This window comes from Ctenopharyngodon idella, chromosome 19, assembly GCF_019924925.1.
Source record: "Ctenopharyngodon idella isolate HZGC_01 chromosome 19, HZGC01, whole genome shotgun sequence".
NCBI classification, from domain to species: Eukaryota; Metazoa; Chordata; class Actinopteri; order Cypriniformes; family Xenocyprididae; genus Ctenopharyngodon; species Ctenopharyngodon idella.
Genome location: NC_067238.1, coordinates 6,987,447 through 7,008,817, shown reverse-complemented (window position 1 = coordinate 7,008,817; position 21,371 = coordinate 6,987,447). Strand labels below are relative to the sequence as shown.

The 21,371-nt window shown below is 39.0% G+C and overlaps 2 protein-coding genes across 5 annotated transcripts in view; one reads left to right on the top strand and one right to left on the bottom strand.

The window, feature by feature from the left end:
* Nucleotides 1–21,371, top strand: part of LOC127501094 (cytosolic 5'-nucleotidase 3-like) — a 246,708-nt gene that overhangs the window by 66,006 nt on the left and 159,331 nt on the right. For all 4 annotated transcript variants that reach the window (XR_007926498.1, XM_051872891.1, XM_051872890.1 and 1 more), the window contains 2 exons: nucleotides 5,161–5,250; nucleotides 5,491–5,653. Coding sequence is in view for 3 of the 4 variants with exons in the window: in XM_051872891.1 (XP_051728851.1) it covers nucleotides 5,161–5,250; nucleotides 5,491–5,653 (253 nt within the window). In the remaining variant the exon portion in view is untranslated. The remainder of the gene's footprint in view (nucleotides 1–5,160; nucleotides 5,251–5,490; nucleotides 5,654–21,371) is intronic.
* The window catches only part of LOC127501085 (uncharacterized), a 194,373-nt gene that overhangs the window by 140,266 nt on the left and 32,736 nt on the right, over nucleotides 1–21,371 (bottom strand). The window lies entirely within an intron of this gene.

Here is a 21,371-nt window from a genome sequence, read left to right as displayed (position 1 = left end):
CTAGATTCTGGTTCTTGATGTATTTTAATCCTGCTTGACTTAAGTGCAGCATTTGACACAATAGATTGTAAAAGACAAGCATGATACAAAGTCTTTTATCTGGAGTTTCCTTCTTCACCGCTAGGGGTTCTTTGGCGCCTAAATGAGCTCCTAAAGTAAAGGTGGGTTAGTAGAGGAAGTTAGCAGAATAGCAGCAGTAGAAAGCATGGTTTAACTGCATTTGTGCTATGTCCTGGTTGGGAAATGTTCCATTTCAAGCTCAACTTAAAAAGGACCCTTTATCCGTGACTTTAACATCGCATGTTGCAAACTAAATATGGATTTAAAGCCCAGATGGATGTAAGCTTGTGGCTTACTTATGGCTGTACCTAATTTGGAAGAGTCTGGTGCTGTGAGAACTGTTATCGTTTGGAGTGAATTCATCGCAAATAGTTGGATTATTCACCGGCTAAGGGACAGCTTTAACTTTGGGCATTGTGTGATGAACTATATATACCATCAGATAAGACTCTCACATACATTCATTTTCACGTTATTGAACTGTGCAACCTAATGCCCAATTCCTGCAATGCACCTATCCATTACATTTATTTTGTATAATGTGATTGATTGTCTTTTTCTTGTATTTCCTTTTTGTGTGGTGACAATTATTTTTGTTTTCATGGGTGTATAAAAAGAATAGTGTGCATTTATTTGGTGAGCATCTTTCCTTTTTAAACTGCTGTTAGGCAAACGGAATCCCCTTTTATTATGTTGTATAACTAGTTTTGTGTTAGAAAAATATGAGAAGGTTACAAGATCATGACAGACTTTCACAAGATCATTTAGACTTCATCATGTAGTTGGGTTTTAGGTATCTTATCTTGAGGATAGAACCTTTTCTGTTAACCCGGGGAAATGTTTCTCAACTCATGCTCAAATCTCCTATGGTGTTCCGCAGGGCTCTATTTTAGGTCCTCTTCTTTTATTATGTTTAACTAGTTTTGTGTTAGAAAAATATGAGAAGGTTATAAGATCATGACAGACTTTTACAAGATCATTTAGACTTCATCATGTAGTTGGGTTTCAGGTATCTTATCTTGAGGATAGAACCTTTTCTGTTAACCTGGGGAAATGTTTCTCAACTCATGCTCAAATCTCCTATGGTGTTCCGCAGGGCTCTATTTTAGGTCCTCTTCTTTTTTCCTTGTATATGCTTCCACTTGGTCATATTATTCAGAAACACAACTTATCGTATCTAACTTATTTCTATGCCAATGACACTTAGCTTTATCTTCCTGTTAAAAATTTCAACTGTTCTGTGTCTAACCTGTTTGATTGTTTTCAAGAAATTAATTGCTGAGTGGACACACATTTTTGGACACATTTTTTTTACAGTTAAATGGTGATAAAACTGGGAAAAAAAGAAAAAAAAAAAAAGAAAAGAAAAACATTTTTGGCCCATCAGTTTTGACTTCTGGCATTGCTAATCAGCTTGGTCCCCCCTCTTGTAATGTGCGCAACTGTGTTAAAGACCTTGGTGTTATTTTTGATTCTACATTGTCGTTTGTTAAGCAGATCAGTGCTGTTGTGAAAAGCAGTTTCTTTCAGTTAAGATCAATTGCTAGAATCAAGAAGATGATTTCTAAGAAGGACCTTGAAACTGTAATTCATGCTTTTATCACATCAAGGTTAGATTATTGTAATTCACTTTATCTGGGTTTTCCTAAATCAGCTTTGGAACGTTTGTAATTGGTGCAAAATGCAGCAGCCAGATTATTGTCTGGCACTAGAAAACATGAGCATATTACTACTTGCCTCTTTACACTGGCTATAGGTCAAGTTCTGTGTTGATTTTAAAATTTTGCTCTTTGTTTTTAAAGCTTTGCATGGATGTGCTCCCCAGTATATTTGTAATCTCCTGTAGATTGATCTCTTCGGTCATCAAGTCAATTTCTCCTCTCAGTCCCTCGTTCACTATTTAAAACTAAAGGTGACTGGCCGTTTTGTGTGGCTGCTCCTAGGCTCTGGATTAGTCTTCCTGTACACAAGATCTTCCCCTTCTATTTCTGTTTAAATCATCTTTGAAGACCTATTTTTATTCTTTGTTTTAATTCTGTTTGAGGGTGTAAAATTTTCCATTTGGTTTTCAGATGTTTTATGTGTTGTTTGTTTTATATTTGTTGTACAGCACTTTGGTTTCAACACCTATTGTTTTTAAATGTGCTTTATAAATTAATAAACTGAACTAAACTAACAACCAGACAAGTCCTCTGCACAGATCCTGATGGCCAGCTTCGTCTTCATATAGAATAGAATAGAATAGAGTAGAATAGAATAATTTTATTGTCATTGCCCAACTGTGCAATGAAATTTTGTGCTTCTCCTCAGTGGTATATCCACATAAAAACATGTATACAGACAAATATAGACAAGAAGAACATAAGTAAAAAGGTATAAATAGTAAAATAGTCAATAAGAAAAGATAATGTGATGAATCCGATTTTTAAGCAGAAGGAACTGGATGAAATATTTTGAATGCCACAATTTGATTTCTGACTTGTGATGCTGCCTGAATCATAATCACACCATGTTCGTTTGTTGGCCAGAGGAGAACTGTCCCCCCGACTGAGCCTTTTTCCTCCCAAGGTTTTTCTCTTCATTCTGTCACCTAATGGAGTTTGGGTTCCTTTCCACTGCTGACTCTGGCTTGCTGAGTTGCGGACATTTAATATTCAACAGTATTGGTCTGACTGCACTGACACTATTGGAAGAGAACTGAATTGAGCTGGACAATGACATCACTGTTTTCTGCAGAACTGCTTTATAGATGTGTAATGAATTTCGAAGCTCAGGGAAGGAGGAGGCGGGAACCGCCAAACAATCAGAGTAAAGTTTTAATCATAAAATAAACAAACAGCAAAAAGAAAGTAAAGTGGCAGCCCCTCACAGACGACTGCCGCATATAAACATAATAAAACACAACATAAATGTCCCAGGCTTGGTCCTCTCTCGTCTTCCACTGTTGTCACTCCTTCTTTTATCCTTCCAGAGCTCCTCCGTGGGACTCGAGACTCGATGTGGCATGCATTCCCATGGCTCTCGGCCCTGCCCTGTTTGCCACAAAATGAAATGAATTAATTTAATAATTGAACATCTTTACAACAGAACTGAATCAACACTGAACTGACTTCAGCTGAACAATGACACTATTTTCTTTTTAGAACTGTTTGCTCTGTTCATAAATAGCATCATTGCATTTGCATCATTGAATTATTTTCCTGTTATCACTGTAAAGCTGCTTTGAAACAATCTGTGTTGTATAAAGCGCTATATAAATAAAAGTGACCTTGATTAGACTTTTGTTGTCAAATGTGATCTTCCAATTTAATTTAAATTGCCATGTTTAACATTACTTCAAAAAGACAGTTGATCCATTATTTTAAGCTGCTGTGTTGAACATTTGTGTTGAACATTTTAAGAATCACACCAGTAAGTACAAACCCAATTCCAAAAAAGTTGGGACACCTGTACAAATTGTGAATAAAAAAGGAATGCAATAATTTACAAATCTCATAAACTTATATTTTATTCACAATAGAATATAGATAACATATCAAATGTTGAAAGTGAGACATTTTGAAATGTCATGCCAAATATTGGCTCATTTTGGATTTCATGAGAGCTACACATTCCAAAAAAGTTGGGACAGGTAGCAATAAGAGGCCGGAAAAGTTAAATGTACATATAAGGAACAGCTGGAGGACCAATTTGCAACTTATTAGGTCAATTGACAACATGATTGGGTATAAAAAGAGCCTCTCAGAGTGGCAGTGTCTCTCAGAAGTCAAGATGGGCAGAGGATCACCAATTCCCCCAATGCTGCGGCGAAAAATAGTGGAACAATATCAGAAGGGAGTTTCTCAGAGAAAAATTGCAAAGAGTTTGAAGTTATCATCATCTACAGTGCATAATATCATCCAAAGATTAAGAGAATCTGGAACAATCTCTGTGCGTAAGGGCAGAAAACCATACTGGATGCCCGTGATCTTCGGGCCCTTAGACAGCACTGCATCACATACAGGAATGCTACTGTAATGGAAATCACAACATGGGCTCAGGAATACTTCCAGAAAACATTGTCGATGAACACAATCCACCGTGCCATTCGCCGTTGCCGGCTAAAAGTCTATAGGTCAAAAAAGAAGCCATATCTAAACATGATCCAGAAGTGCAGGCGTTTTCTCTGGGCCAAGGCTCATTTAAAATTGACTGTGGCAAATTGGAAAACTGTTCTGTGGTCAGACGAATCAAAATTTGAAGTTCTTTTTGGAAAACTGGGACGCCATGTCATCCGGACTAAAGAGGACAAGGACAACCCAAGTTGTTATCAGCGCTCAGTTCAGAAGCCTGCATCTCTGATGGTATGGGGTCGCATGAGTGCGTGTGGCATGGGCAGTTTACACATCTGGAAAGGCACCATCAATGCTGAAAGGTATATCCAAGTTCTAGAACAACATATGCTCCCATCCAGACGTCGTCTCTTTCAGGGAAGACCTTGCATTTTCCAACATGACAATGCCAGACCACATACTGCATCAATTACAACATCATGGCTGCGTAGAAGAAGGATCCGGGTACTGAAATGGCCAGCCTGCAGTCCAGATCTTTCACCCATAGAAAACATTTGCCGCATCATAAAGAGGAAGATGCAACAAAGAAGACCTAAGACAGTTGAGCAACTGGAAGCCTGTATTAGACAAGAATGGGACAACATTCCTATTCCTAAACTTAAGCAACTTGTCTCCTCAGTCCCCAGACATTTTCAGACTGTTATAAAAAGAAGAGGGGATGCCACAGTGGTAAACATGGTAAACATTTAACTTCCACATCATTGCATTCCTTTTTTATTCACAATTTGTACAGTGTCCCAACAGACTAGGTGCATAGTAATCCACAAAAGGCAAAAAAGGCCCATACACTATAAGGTTGAAATGAAGCAAAAAATCCTAAATGCTGTGACTGAAACGTTTGCCCTTTTTTTTTTTTTTGTAATTTTTCAGTAAAGCTGTGGTGTTTTTTTTTTTTTTTTTTTTTTTTTTTTTTTTTTGCATATTTGTATTTACACTAATTTAAATTTGTTGTTCTCAGCTGTAGGCATGTGTCTGTGTGTGTGTGCAGGTGGACTAAAGCTCATGATCTCCTTGTGCAGCAGAAGATCAGTAAGGATCACTTGGCTCGAGTTGTGAAAGAGTCTGAAGCCATGCTGAGGTCAGACCATTAACATAAAGGAAAATACTAACTAGCGTTTGGAAGTGTTGAGATTAAAAAAAGTTTCTCAACTCAAACTTAAACTAACATAAAAGATTATTGCAACCAGTAGTTTTCTATAGTTAATACTAATTTCATGGCCCTCTGTATGCACAAACTGTAAGAGACTATCTGAGAGTGCATCTTTAGAAGATCATTTCACATGTTTGTCAGTAATAATATTGATATTGTGTTTATCAGGGATGGATACCAGCAGTTCTTTGGTCATCTCCATCAGATGTCTGTTCCTCTGCTGATCTTCTCTGCTGGGATTGGGGATGTGTTAGAGGAAGTGATCAGACAAGCTGGTGTTTTCCATCCTAATGTCAAAGTCTTTTCCAACTACATGGACTTTGACGATTCTGTGAGTGTCCCCAAAAAAAACTTTTGTCATGTTTTTGGTCACTGATATTATTCAAACGATATGATTCAAATGATTTTCATTACATTCTTATTTAATTTTTTTGCTGCTTTAAACTGTTTTTTGCTGTTTAATCTCTAATATTGAATAGTCATTCAAATGTTGGACAATCTTTTTTATTTAAAGAACAGTAACCCTCTAGAGATTGTAGGTAGGATATAGATTTTCCACCAAATAACTTTAAAAAAAAATCATATTTGCTTTCCTTATTTCTTCTATGGGAGCTTGTTTCTGCCATTGGAATAAAAAAATAATAAAGGTAGTTGACTTTTTATCTCACAATTCTGGCTTTTTTTCCTCAGAGCTGCGAGTTTATATATCAGACTTTTTAACATCAGAATCAGAATTGTGAGATATAAACTCTAAATTGTTAGTTTATATCTCTCAATTCTGACTTCTTTTCTCAGAACTGTAAGATATAAACTCACAATTGCAAGAAAAAAAGTCAGAATTGTGAGTTTATATCTTGCAGTTCTGAGGGAAAAAAGTCAGAATTGTGAGATGTAAACTTGCAATTATCTTTTAATTTTTTTTATTCCGCGGCGGAATCAAGCTTCCATATTCTTAATTGCACATTGTTCTAACGAAAATACAATTCTTCTTAATCATAATAAAAATTTGTAATATCTTTAATCATTAACTGACATTTAACAATTTGTGAGACTAGTGTAGTTAAATATTGTTTTACAATAAACTTGTCACGATCACCAGTGAGAGTGCCCATCATTGCCACCAGAGGGCACTCCATCCTGGACTACACACATCATTTGGACTCCATTTCCCATCTATCCTCATACCCTGGACTGATCACCCTGCACCTGCTGCCCATTATGCAATCACTCACTCACCCACCCATAAAAGACACTTGCACCCACACCTCCACGCGAAGTCTTGATTTTCCCCGGTGATCTTTTCTGAGCGTTTTTGTGGATTGCTATTCTTGTGTTTGACTGGACTGTTCCTCGTGTTTGATTCTCTGCCTCCTGCCCTGACCTTTGCCTGTCCCTCTTTATGCCTCTGCCTTGTCCTTGCCCTGTTGTGTTTGCTTATCAATAAAAACTGAAAATGGATCCTAACTCCGTTGACCCAATCCTTACAAAACTAATGAAAGATAAATTAATTGTCATGTAGAACAAATTACATATGTATGGGGTGCTATAACACCACTGTCTTCCTCTCAGTCTATTTAAGACAGTTTGAGTGATACAACATTAAAGTAAGGTCAGTAGTAGCATGAGTACAGTGCAGTACTGTGTAGGATGAATGGCCACTGTTGTCTTATATTTAAGAGGATTCACACTGACAGCAATTTGCCATGACAAAGCAATTATCCGCAATTCATGCATACAGACATAATGTTATGAAAATGTCATGCATACCTGCAGTGCTCAAAACATAATGACCAGTTGAGATTATATTATATCACATTGTCTCTTGTACTGTCAATAACTCAATTAGATTGCGGAAAGAAGATTTCAGTAGTTTATGAGGGCTTATTTCAATGAAATGAAGCTGTACATGTGGCTCAAAAAATTAATTCCAGAAAACACTGTTTGAAGCTATCAATATTTTAATAGCATTTTTACGATAACCAGGTTCAGGGCATTTAGTAGCATTAACTTCAAGCAGAGCATCCTTCAAACAATGTTCACCCAACAATCAACAACACCGGTCACGAGTAGTGGTCGACCAGTATCTTTTTTTTTTCTTTTTTCTATTAATGGCTGATGCAGCTATCTTAGAAAGCAGGTGGCTGATGAACTATATAAAGTCTATATATATAGTGCTGCTTGAAAGTTTGTGAACCACTTGCAGAATCTGTGAAAATGTGAATAATTTCAACAAAATAAGAGGGATCTGTCAGCAGAGAGACATGGGACACAGAGGTAAGTGATATATATACAGCAGGTTTATTAGACAACAATGGTGGAAACACAGACGAGTAGAATATCCAGGTAAGCAGGCAGGGAATGGGAAAGTCATATGGGGCTTATCTGAATCTGATTATGCTTTTGTGTATTCCAGGGGATCCAGAGGGAACAGTGAAGCGTGGAGACGGTGGAGATCTGTAGCAGTGGAGAACAAGGAGGGAACGTTGGAACAACAGGTAAGTAATGACCGGTAAGTGGGTCAGGTTTGACAACATAGTAAGGTTGAGATCAGACAGTGAGTGAATGGGAGGAGTGCAGATATATAGTGCTGTTGATAAGTGCTGACAGGTGATGGTGATCAGTAATCAGGGGATTGGGATCTGGTGAATGTGGTAAGTGGAGAGTGGGATCCAGCACATCGTCCCGGTTCACCCAGGACCTTCCCTCTGGTCCGTATCCTTCCCAGTCAATGAGATATTCTAGACGACTGCCCCGTCGCCGAGAGTTCAAGATCTCCTGCACTCTGTAGATTAGGGGCTCCTCGATGACTTCGGGAGGAGGAGGTACTGCCGGCTTGTCGGGTTCTGTGACAGAGGCAGAAACAGGTTTGAGGAGTGAAACATGGAATGAAGGGTGAATGCAATACCGTGTAGGGGGTTAGAGACGGTAGGTGACCTCGTTGATCTGCCTCTCGATGGTAAAGGAACCAATATAGCGGGGACTTAGCTTCTGGCAAGGCAGGCGGAGACGCAGACCCTGGGTCGAGAGCCAGACCTTATCTCCAGGCTGATAGACGGGGGTAGAAGATCGGCGGGCATCTGCAAAGGTCTTATGTCTCCGCACTGCTTGCTGGAGTTGGACGTGAGCTGAGTGCCAAACTCTCTCATTTGCTCGGAACCAGTGGTCGACAGCTGGAACGTCGGGGGGCTCTTCTGTCCAGGGAAACAGAGGGGGTTGGTGATGTCATCATCCAGCTCAGTTCAGTTCACATACAATGGTGTCAAGGTAGGCAGATCAAAACACTGTTGAACATCAAATGTCAAGAAGGTGGACACGTAAGTTCTACTCTCTGGGCCTCCCAGCAGTCTGGGGATGATATCCTGATATGGAGGCGATACGGATCTGTTCATCCAAGGCCCACCGGATGGGGTTCACGAGGACGGCTGGAGGGAGTGTGGGTTCAGGCGTGGATGGTTCCGCGGGAGCATGGACACATGAGAGGGAGTCTGCCTTAATGTTCTTCACTCCGGGTCGATGTGTGATGGTAAATTGGAAGCGGGTGAAGAAAAGGGCCCAGCGAGCCTGCCTGAGGGGTTTAACCTCTTGGCACTTCAGAGATATTCCAGGTTCTTGTGGTACATGATGACCGTAAATGGGTGTTGAGCTCCCTCCAGCCAATGTCTCCATTCCTCCAGAGCCAGTTTGAGAGTGAGCAACTCCCGATTACTGATGTCGTAGTTCCGCTCTGCTGGGGAAAGCTTCCGTGAGAAGTAAGCGCAAGGGTGGAGTCGGGGAGGCTCTCCGTGGGACTGCGACAGCACTGCTCCCACACCTGTGGTGGAGGCGTCCACCTCCATGATGAACAGGAGTTTGGGTTCAAGGTTTGTGAGGATGGGAGCAGTGCAAAAGGTCTCTCTGAGTTTCTTGAAGGTGGCTCGAGCTTCAGGGTTCCAGGACAGAGACTTGGGTTTCTGACAGAGCATGGAAGTGAGGGGAGTTGAAAGGAGACTGAAGTTCTGGATGAATCATCGATAGAAGTTTGTGAAGCTGAGGAATCTTTGAAGCTCTTTAACTGACTGAGGTTGGGGCCAGTTCCGGATGGCTTGGACCTTCCCCTGGTCCATCTGGATACCATCCACACTAAGGATGTAACCGAGGAACTGGACTGTGGGGCGGTGGAACTCACATTTCTCAAGCTTCAGGTAGAGGTGGTGATTCCTGAGTTGGTGGAGGACCTGCGTCACATGGTGGCGATGTTCGGCCAGGTTCCGGGAGTAAATCAGGGTGTTGTCAATATACACAATGATGAACTGGAGGAACTCCCGGAACACCTCGTTCATAAACCCCTGGAAGACCGACAGTGAGTTGGAAAGGCCATACGGCATGACCCGATATTGATAGTGGCCAGAGGGGGTAATGAGCGCCGTCTTCTAGAGAGTTCCTCGAGGGTGGCCAGGACCAGGGGAAGAGGATAAAGGGAGCTTGACGGTGTGTTCGTTGAGTGTCCAGTAGCCGGGACAGGGCCACAAGCCTCCGTCCTTCTTGCCCATGAAGAAGAAGCTCGAGGCCGCAGGTGAGGTGGAAGGGTGAATGAACTGTTGTTGGAGAGCCTCCCTGATGTAATCCTCCATAGCCTTACAGGGGGTACACTCAACCCTTAGGGAGTATAGCAGCAGGTCAATGCACAGTCCCATGGCCGACGGGGTGGTAACTTCATAGCTGCCTGTTTGCTGAACACATCCTGGAATGCCATGTAGTCAGATGGGATCGTTGGAGTTTCGCGAGGTTCGGGGCTCTCCACCAGAGTTGAATGAACTTGTAGCTTAGAGCTACCGATCAGGGGTACTGGAACGTTGGAAAGACAGTTCTGGATACAGGTCGGACTCCATCTTAGGATCTCGCTTGTATCCCATCTGACTTCGGGGGAATGTTGAGGGAGAGGCGAGTCGAATCCATCTGCATGGGTTCTGGTACTGGACAGGCAGCTGGTGAGGATGGAGAATGAGCGGTTATTTCCGGTAGACAGGCTGTAAGATGTTGGGAGATCTAAAACTCTCCAATCTGACCGTGTCATCATAGGTCACCATTTGGGCTCTGAGCTGAGGATCTAAACCCTGACGGTAAGCAGTCAGTAGTGCAGTTTCGTTCCATCCACAAGTGGCTGCTAGAGTCCGAAACTGCAGAGTGTAATCGCTGGCCGAAGAACTGTCTTGCCGGAGACGGATGAGCTGGTCGGAAATGGAGAGCGATCCGGTGGTGAAACCAAAGACCTCCTTGAAATGAGAAGTAATGGCATCGAAAGTATAATGTATAAAGAAATAATGTTTGTCTGAGAATTCCAGATGGCTCGTGCCCAGAGTAATGCTCGTCCGGTGAGCAAGGAGATCAGGAAAGCCACTTTAGTTAATTTGCTGGTGAATTTATGGGATTGCATCTCAATGTACAGTGAAACTTGGAGAAGAAAACTGCTACATTCTACCGCCTCACCCGAATAGTTGGCAGGGATGGCCATGGGACTGGCAGATTGATGGTGTGTGACCGGAGAGAGAGCTGCTCGAAAAACGCTGACCAGCTCTTCAAGGTGATCGACAGAGGCGGGATTCGGGAGCTCCATCTCCGGTTGTTTTCAGGTCTGGTCTTCTGTCAGCAGAGAGACACAGGACACAGAGATAAGTGATAGATATATATATATATATATATATACAGCAGGTTTATTAGACAACAACAGTGGAAACACAGACGATTAGAATATCCAGCAGGCGGGGAATGGGAAAGTCATATGAGGCTTATCTGAATCTGATTGTCCTTTTGTGTATTCCAGGGGATCCAGAGGGAACAGTGAAGCGTGGAGACAGTGGAGATCTGTAGCGGTGGAGAACAAGGAGGGAACGCTGGAACAGGTAAGTAACAACCGGTAAGTGGGTCAGGTTTGACAACATAGTAAAGTTGAGACCAGACAGTGAGTGAATGGGAGGAGTGCAGATATATAGTGCTGTTGATGAGTGCTGACAGGTGATGGTGATCAGTAATCAGGGGATTGGGATCTGGTGAATGTAGTAAGTGGAGACTATGGTGACTGTGGTGAATCTCTGACAGGATCATACAAAATGCATGTCATTTTTTATTTAGTACTGTCCTGAATAAGGTATTTTACATAAACAATGATTACATAAAGTCCACAAGACAAACAAATAGCTGAATTTATAAATATGATCCCATTCAAAAGTTTGTGAACCCTTGATTCTTAATACTGTGTGTGGTTACCTGAATGATCCACGACTGTTTTTATGTTTTGTAATGGTTGTTCATGAGTTGCTTGTTTGTCCTGAGCAGTTAACACTCAGGGGTCGGCTGGTCGTGCCGGCGATACCACCTTGCTTTTTTCTTATCAGTATGAAAGAGACTCAAAATACTCCATTAGTTTTGCACATACAATTAAGAGTTATACACCATTTTAATCTGTGAAATATCTTCTTTTATTTGTGTACACTCAGTAAAAACAAAATGTTGTGCTTTTTGCAAAATAAAGAAAACTAACATGATGCGTGATCTATCGTCTCCCTCTGAATAAAGTCCAATCTGATAGTTCACAGAAAATGAACTGTAACTTAGTGAATACTAATTACAAAAAAATGAGACTATGTCTAATTTTTTTTTAAACATGTCTAAAGAAATGTTGAAATGTCAGGTTTTAAATTGTGTAAGTCAAATCAAAAACAAAAATTTTCTGTTTATGTAATCTGAATGAAAAAAGACACATGTCAGACGTCCGTGAGTCAGCTCATTATCCGCTAATGCGGCCACGCCCACGGAGCGAGCGCTATTCAGATGCAAATTCTGAGGCAATACATGTATACATCGTTGCAATCATGTATTTATTATCTTCAAAAGTGTATATCTACATGTTATAGCCATGGTTAGCGATCTCTGGAAGCCTCTGTTAGTTCCTGCAATGTCACATGGTATGCCTGTTCTTCACTGAGTCATTTGTAGACTAAATGTGCACAGAGCGCCCTCCGGCTGCAAGTATGAATTGAAAACACAGTGTCCAGCACTCATAGTGATGACAATAAATATTGAATAAATATTAATCCTCTGTATAGAAAATTGACATAAACATATGAGAATCCATCAGTATTTCTCCAAATGTGCATGCTTTTAAGCTAAAAGCCCTGATGGATGTTGTTTTGTCAAAGGTAACGTTTTTCATATTCATAACTCCTGACGCATAGGCTATTAATAAATTACGGTCACTATAAGAGAAAAACAGAGGTCAAAATGTGAAGCTTGAGTCTTAGATCTTTTTAATGATGTATAGTTTGTCAGTTGCACATTAACAAAGTATATTAAAATAGAAAACCATTATTTGGTTAGAGACATGAGACTTCTTTTAAAAACATTATAATAGTAGGCTAATGCGTCCAATCTTTTGACTGGTACTGTAATTTAACCCTCTGGGGTCTGAGGATTTTCGGGGCCCTGGAGAAGTTTTGACATTCCCTGACATTTGTGCTTTTTTCAGTTGTTCATAAACATATTAATGTAAAAAGTGTCATTACACTGTATTCAGCACAAACTAGGCTACCATAATATGTGAGGAACATGTATGTACATGTTTGTGTTTTTGAAGGAATAACGTTTATGTGTGGTTATTGAAAAAACAAAAAACTTAAGTCACTGAAATTAAGCCAAAAAATATATATTAAATCTGTGTTCACAAGACTTCTGGGTATTGGAGGTTGTAGACTACAGTTTTTGCTTCAAAATGATGTAAAAATTATCCTGCATACTCGTTCATTTATAACAATATATATATTTAGTTTTTGTAAGACACTTTTTTGTCAAGAAACACAGTATGCGTGGAGGCGTGAATCATCATGAATAATGGGTGATTTACACCTGAGAAGACAAAAGAATCACATAAAGAACCTCTAATGAGCTGCATATTAATGAGGCCTTTCAGTCAGGTAGGCTGTGAAAAAACCCTCTGATCATGTCTCAAGCTCATCATGGTGTATATCAAACATACAGAAAAAACAGCAATACTGTGAAATATTATTACAATTTAAAATAATGGTATTCTATTATATACTTTAAAATATAATGTATTTCTGTGATGCAAAGCGTCTGAACATTCATGTTACCTCTATGGCATTTCATATAGTCTTTTAGCTTAAAAGCATGCACATTTGGAGAAATATTGATGGATTCTCATATGTTTATGTCAATTTTCTATACAGAGGAGTAATATTTATTCAATATTTATTGTCATCACTGTGAGCGCTGGATACTGTGTTTTCAATTCATACTTGCAGCCGGAGGGCGCTCTGTACACCTTTAGTCCACAAATTACTCTAAAGAAGAACAGGACATTCAGGAACTAACGGAATGTCTTCCAGAGATCGCTAACCATGGCTTTAACATCCAGATAAACACTTTTCAAGACAATAAATGCATGATTGAGATGATATACACATGTATTGCCTCAGAATTTGCGTCTGAATAGCGCTCCCTCTGTGGGCGTGGCCGCATTAGCGGATAATGAGCTGAATCACGGGCGTCTGACGTGTCTCTTTTCATACAGATTACATAAACACAGAATATTTGTTTTCGATTTGATCAGATTAAACTTCGTTCAGAGGGAGACGAGAGATCACGCATCATGTGCAATAATACGTGTATGCATGAGATCACAAAAATCGTGTTTTTTTGTCAAGAGTGGACATTAATACTGTTATCAGCATGATCACAGAGGGTTTTTTTACATAGCCTACCTGACTGAAAGGGCTCATTATGCAGGTCATTATGCAGGTCTTTGTATTCTCAGGTGTGAATCACAGCATTATTCATGAAGATTCACGCCTCTATGCATACTGTGTTTCTTGACAAAAGGTATCTTATAAAATATAAATCAATATATTGTTTTATATGAACAAGTAGGCAGGATAATTTTTACATCATTTTGAAGCAAAAACTCTAGTCTACAACCTCCAATACCCAGAAGTCTTGTGAACACATATATAATATTAGTTTTGTGGACTTATTTCAGTGACTTAAGTTTTTTAGTTTTTTCAATAACCACGCATAAACGTTATTCCTTCAAAAATACAAACATGTACATACATGTTGCTCACATATTATGGTAGCCTAGTTCGTGCTGAATACAGTGTAATGACACTTCTTCCATTAATATGTTTATGAACAACTGAAAACAGCACAAATGTCAGGGCATGTCAAAACTTCTCCAGGGCCCCAAAAATCCTCAGACCCCAAAGGGTTAAACTGCCCAATATTCTTCATAAAAATCCTCCAGGTCCTGAAAATTCTTCAGATTTCCAGCATCTTTTGCATTTTTGAACCCTTTCCAGCAGTGACTGTATGATTTTGAGATCTATCTTTTCACACTGAGGACAATTGAGGGTCTCAAAAACAGCAATTAAAAAAGGTTCAAACATTCACTGGTGCTCCAGAAGGAAACATGATGCATTAAGAGCTGGGGGGTGAAAACCTTTTGAATTTGAAGATCAAGGAATATTATACTTAATTTGTCTTCTGGGAAACATTTAAGTGTCTTCTGTTGATTCCGAAGGGCGGTACTAAATGAAAAAAAGTGATATTTCAACAAAATAAGAAAAATTTGGACATCTTTATCCTGTTCAAAAGTTTTCACCCCTGACTCTTAATGCATCGTGTTTCCTTCTTGAGCATCAGTGAATGTTTGAACCTTTTTTAATAGCTGTGTTTGAGTCCCTCAGTTGTCCTCAGTGTAAGATGGATCTCAAAATCATACAGTCACTGCTGGAAAAGATTCAAATATGCAAAAGATGCTGGAAATCTATAGAATTTTCGGGACCTAGAGGATTTTTATGAAGAATATTGGGCAGTTTAACTGCTCAGGACAAACAAGGGACTCATGAACAACCATCACAAAAAAAAAAAAAAAAAAAAAAAAACAGTCGTAGATCATCCAGGTAACCACACATAGTATTAAGAATCAAGGGTTCACAAACTTTTGAGTGGGTCGTTTTTTATAAATTCAGCTATTTTTTTTTGTCTTGTGGACCATATGTAAACATTTTTTTATGTAAAATATCTTACTCAGGACAGTACTAAATAAAAAATAACATGCATATTGTATGATCCCTTTTATTTTGTTATAGTCACATTTTCACAGATTCTGCAAGGGGTTCACAAACTTTCAAGCTTTATATAATAAAACTTCAACTTCAGACGTTTCCAAACAGCACAGCAGTAATGACTATGAATTTCTTTACTTGCAAGATTGATACCCTTAGAGAGAAAATTATAACCATGCAACTGTCTACTACAGTATTGCATCAGATGTTGTGTAATAGACACCCTGAAGCCCTGGGTTTACTTTGTTTTTTTTTACACATACGCCAGCGTTAAACTTAAAACTTTTTGATATGTCATTTATCACTTACACTAGATAACCTTACATAAAGCACCATCACTTCGAAAGAATTATACTTGAAACTAGACCTCTGAGTAATACTGGAAATATTACTATAAATTACAGCAACACCTCCCCCATTTGCCTTCCATATGGTGCCCATGTTTATAACAGTAATCTTGGGGGTGTAGACTCATTTAAATTAATGTAATGATCTTGTTTTAGACAGGTTTCTGTCAAACACAGTACATATAGTTTATGATCTCTGATCATGTCATTTACATTTACATTGACCGTCTCTTTTTTTTAACAGATCAGGTCTCCCCCAAAAACTTTTCCAATTGTCTATGAACCCTATATTATTCTGCGGACACCACTTAGACAACCAGCCATTGAGTGACAACAGTCGCCTGTGTATCTCATTGTTATATATAAAATACATCAGATTTCAATTATCATGGATGATGTCGGAGAATTTGGTGTGCAACACATTGAGCATTGACAAATATCTTATCTTGAAAATGTGTGGTCAGTACCGTCGCTCCCTATACACAGAGTATGCATAATTGCACATTGTGTGCATTTAAAAGCAATTTAAATACCCCACATAAAGATAGCGGCTCCCTGATGCACACAAATTATATACAATATAATTACCCGTCTATATAATTGCGAAAGAACGCAAAAGCATTGAAATATATTTTTTCCTCCCATCACATATTTTTTTCCATCACCATGCTCCCTTTAGGGGCTCCGTAGAATGCGTTATTTCCTTTCCAAACATGGTATTTGGCTTCAGGCATATCCCTAATTTTGCGGAAGAACATTGCTTTGGTTGCTCTTCAGCTCTGTGTAACACTGCGGATGAATATGGAAAGGATCTCAAGCTGACTAGCTGAAGATGTTACTGTAGCTATATCCATTGTTACGAACTCCTATTTTAATTTGCAAGAAAGGGGAATGCAACATAAAGAAGGACACATGATCCAAAATACAATGCAAAAATATTTATTTAGATAACGAAACTAAACATAACACAAAGGAAACACGTATCATAACAAGAAAAAAACAAAGATGTTTCTAAAATAACTAACGAAAGATAACAAATACAAACAAACAACACTGGGACAACTCCAAAGTATAAAATTAACACAACCAGAATTTAGAAAGAACACAAAGAAAAAGGAAAACAAAATAAGGACAACAAAGCTTGTTTGCTGGTGAATCTCCTTTCGTTTGCCATGCTCCACTTCAGCGTCCTTAATATAGTTAATCAGCACTCATGTAAGACAAGACACAGGTGCAAGAGGCGACCTAAACAATCAGACTCAGAGAGAAAGATTAGCAAAGACATGAAGTCACATGCAGGAGAACACACACTCAAGGCACAGGCCATAACACCATTAATAGACTTGTTACTTCCTTTAAAATAATAAATTCCTGCACAGAGCTACAACAACCATAATGAAGTGACCCTTTATAATAGATAATGCTTTATAATAAATAGAGAGCTACAAATGGCAAAAAAAAAAAAAAAAAAAAAAACACCTTACTCACCTGTTGAGTAATAAAAAAAAAAAAAAAATGCTATCTCTGTGTCACTTTTACAACATTTCAAATCCCTCAGTTCTCATCATCTCCAAGAAGCCCAAGCCATTGTTTTTTTTCTTTTTATTATGAGCTGTGTCTCATTCTCTTTTTTGCCAGCAGAGTCTCCTCTGTTTTCTTTAAAAGGGGTGATTCCCTGGGGGTTCGAGATTTAGCGTGCTCCATGCCAACCGACATCTAACCTATGCCACTCCCACACACCAAACAAAGTAGCTAGAGCAACTTTTCTCTGTTTACGGATATGACTAGACATGTATGTGTGTATGCAATCTCCCAAGAAAAATATCTAAAATATAAACACTTACCCTATAGCGAAGACAAAACATGTTTTGGAAGAAGGATTGATCATGTTGAAATTTTGTTACATAGTGTACCTTTAATTATAATCAATAACACAGGCAATTTATTTGAAACAATTTACATGATATTTATAAAAAATAATAATAATTTGACCTTGAAATAAATCAATAAAAGAAACAGATTTATTTAGATAGCAACGTCCTGATTCTGTAAACCTGTTATAGTATTTTTCAAAACTTGTATTAAAAATAACAAAAATCGGAAGATATTATCCTTGTCAATATATATATCGGGTGACCTCTAGTCGAAGTTGAATCCAGTTGCTTATTTGCCTGTTATCTTTTCTATTCCACATAAATGAATAGGCTGTAAAGCAGTAGTCCTGTTTGTATTATTATCATATTAGCCCCCCTTTAAATATATATTTCCCTCATCTGATGTTTGAAAATCTAAACGATAAGGAATTTTGCATGATAAATATTTAATTATCATAACCATTCTAAAATGTGGAGAAATGTGAGCAGGCATTTACTCATCTCACTTGCACAAAAACAGATTCAGTATTCCTCAAAATGAATAAAAACAATGAAATGCAAACTCATAATATTACGCAATGAACCAGTGTCTTTGCTGCTGACCTTTGATGATCCAATTCAACCATACTAATAAGTTGGGATGCACCGATACCGATACTAGTATCGGCCCCCTACCAAGCTCGTGTACTTGTACTCATAAAAATACCCCCGATACCAAAGACTGATACCTCACGTGACGTAACTGACAGAATTTTCCGTGCACAGAGACACCGGCGGCAGCAGCATAAACAATGTCTGCCTCAGAGGTGTGGAAATACTTCAAAATTAATGATGACAACACACACATTGCGAACTGCATGCTTTCAATCACAATTCGTTATCGATTAGTGAAGGCGGGATAGGCGGAATCGCGCTGAATGACACAGACCAGAAGCGCTCTCTCTCGCGCATGCTCTTTCTTTCTTGCGCGAGATCCCAGTTCTCTCAGCCAGCGCGTGATCAGTTCTCCTCACGCCTGAATGGTCAAATGCACACATAGTTGTCAAAATGTCCATCGTGTGGAGTATCTCATGTAAATACAGTCGGTTATGGCTTAAGTGGACGTAAACATTTGGGTGTGTCAGTATCCATGGATTCGGTCTTAAAGGGACCGTAGCCAATATTTGTCATTTAATGTTAATAAAACAACAAAACATATTAAATAAATGTATACATGGTAAATAGACCTACTGTATCTGAAAAAAAAAAAAAATTATTTGTATCTCTATAGTATTTGTTGTATTGTTTGTAATTTGTTTGTAAATTTATTTTTATATAATAACAATTATAGCCTATATATTGGTAATTATGCCTTTTGAAGGTTATTGGACACTGTGAAATTTTTGTTCTTTAAGTTTGTGACAAGCACATAAAAATTATTACTTTTTTCATTGGCGTAATAATAAAGAAGCTGTCATTAGTCTCACGTCGCTGCTCACTGCTCAGATTGGTTTGCGTCTGTAACTCCGTATAGCTTTGTTTAGAATCTCTTACTTTTATTCATTGTTGCTTATTTTTTTATTACCTTATATGTAATATTGCCTACCACACTAATCTGACGTCGCTAGCTTGTAATCTTTGAATCTAAATCGCTGTTACAACGCATTTGCATTTGCAGCGCTAGCTTGTTAACTTGTTAACAGTCTCTCGTGCACTCCTTTTTCAACGCGTTCTTCAAACAGCTGTGGTAAGTCGGATCAGTCTACAAACACGGTGAGTCATGTCATCCTCTCCCAGCATTGCTACCTGTTCCATTTGCCACATGTTTACCATAGCTCTCTCTGTCAGCGACGAGGGATTTACATGTCATAAATGTAGGGAAATAGTCAGGCTGACAGAGAGAATCTCAGAATTAGAGACACGCATCCAAACTTTAATCGAGGATAGTAAGAATGCAAGGGCTTCAGATACTGTTTTGGATGTGACTAGCTTAGTGAACTCTGTACATTGTTCGGTTCCGGCTGTAGAGCCCGCGCAGCAGGGCACTTGGGTAACGGTGAGGCGGCCTAGCCGCGGAAAACACCACTCTTCCGTTCCAATAAAAACATCAAACAGGTTCTCCCCACTCAGTGATACACCCACTGAGAATCCTGCTGAAAGTGCCCTAGTTATTGGCGATTCTATTACACGGAACGTGAAAATAGAGACACCAGCCACCATAGTCACATGTTTGCCGGGAGCCAGAGCACCTGACATCAAAGCAAATTTAAAAGTGCCGGCTAATGCTAATCGTAAATACTCTAAGATTATTATTCACGTCGGCACTAATGATGTTCGACTTCACCAGTCGGAGATCACTAAAATTAACATTAAAGAGGTGTGTGAACTCGCAAGTACAATGTCAGGAGAAGTAATTTGCTCTGGCCCCCTTCCTGTTCGTCGGAGTGATGAGATAGTTAGCAGATTATCATCACTCAATGGCTGGCTGTCTAAGTGGTGTCCGCAAAATAATATAGGTTTCATAGACAATTGGAAAAGTTTTTGGGGCAGACCTGACCTGTTAAAAAGAGATGGTATTCATCCCTCCCGGGATGGTGCTGCTCTTCTCTCTAGTAATATGGCACATAGTCTTAGAACTGAAACATGACAAACTGGGGCCCAGGTCAGAAAGCAGACAGACTGGCTAAACCGACCGTCTGCTAGCTGCCTCACGTTACAGAAGTCAGAAAATTCAGATAACTCCCAACACATAGAAACTCTTACACCTAGATATTTTCAAATAGAGACTGTGTCTGTACCCCGAATTAGTAAAAACAAAAAAACTTCCAAACCCATTTAATGGTGAAAATTTAATTGATGTTCAACAAATAAAAAATAGAGATAATAATGCTAAACAAATGATAAAACTCGGGTTGTTAAATATTAGATCCCTTTCTTCAAAATCACTTATTGTTAATGATATTATCAAAGATAATAATCTAGATGTGCTGTGTTTGACAGAAACTTGGCTAAAACCGGACGATTACATTACTTTAAATGAGTCTAGTCCTCAAGGTTTCGATTATCGACACAATGCCCGTCAGAAAGGCAAAGGGGGAGGTGTTGCTGTAATCTATAGTAATATTTACAGTATTAGTCAGAAGTCTTTCAAATATAATTCCTTCGAAACTATGGTACTTTACGTAACATTATGTAAGTTGACATTTGTGCTGGCTACTGTATACAGGCCACCAGGACACAATACAGACTTTATCAAAGAATTTGCTGACTTTCTATCAGAGTTAGTACTAGCTGCAGATAAAGTCCTTGTTGTTGGTGATTTTAATATTCATGTAGATAATAAAAAAGACGCATTAGGATTGGCATTTGCAGATATTCTAAACTCTATTGGTGTTAGACAACATGTGTCAGGACCCACTCATTGTCGTAATCATACTTTAGATCTAATATTGTCACATGGAATCGATATTGATGCTGTTGAAATTCTGCAGCAGAGTGACGACATCTCAGATCATTATCTAGTCTCGTGTATACTACATTTAGTCAAGGCGGCTAAACTGCCTCCATGCCATAAATATAGTAGAACCATCACTTCTACCACTAAAGATTGCTTTATAAATAATCTTCCTGATCATTTTCATCGCCTTAGCATACCAGACAGCTTAGAAGACCTCGATGTTGCAACAGAAACTATTGCCTCTGTCTTTTCCAGCACATTAGACTCAGTTGCTCCT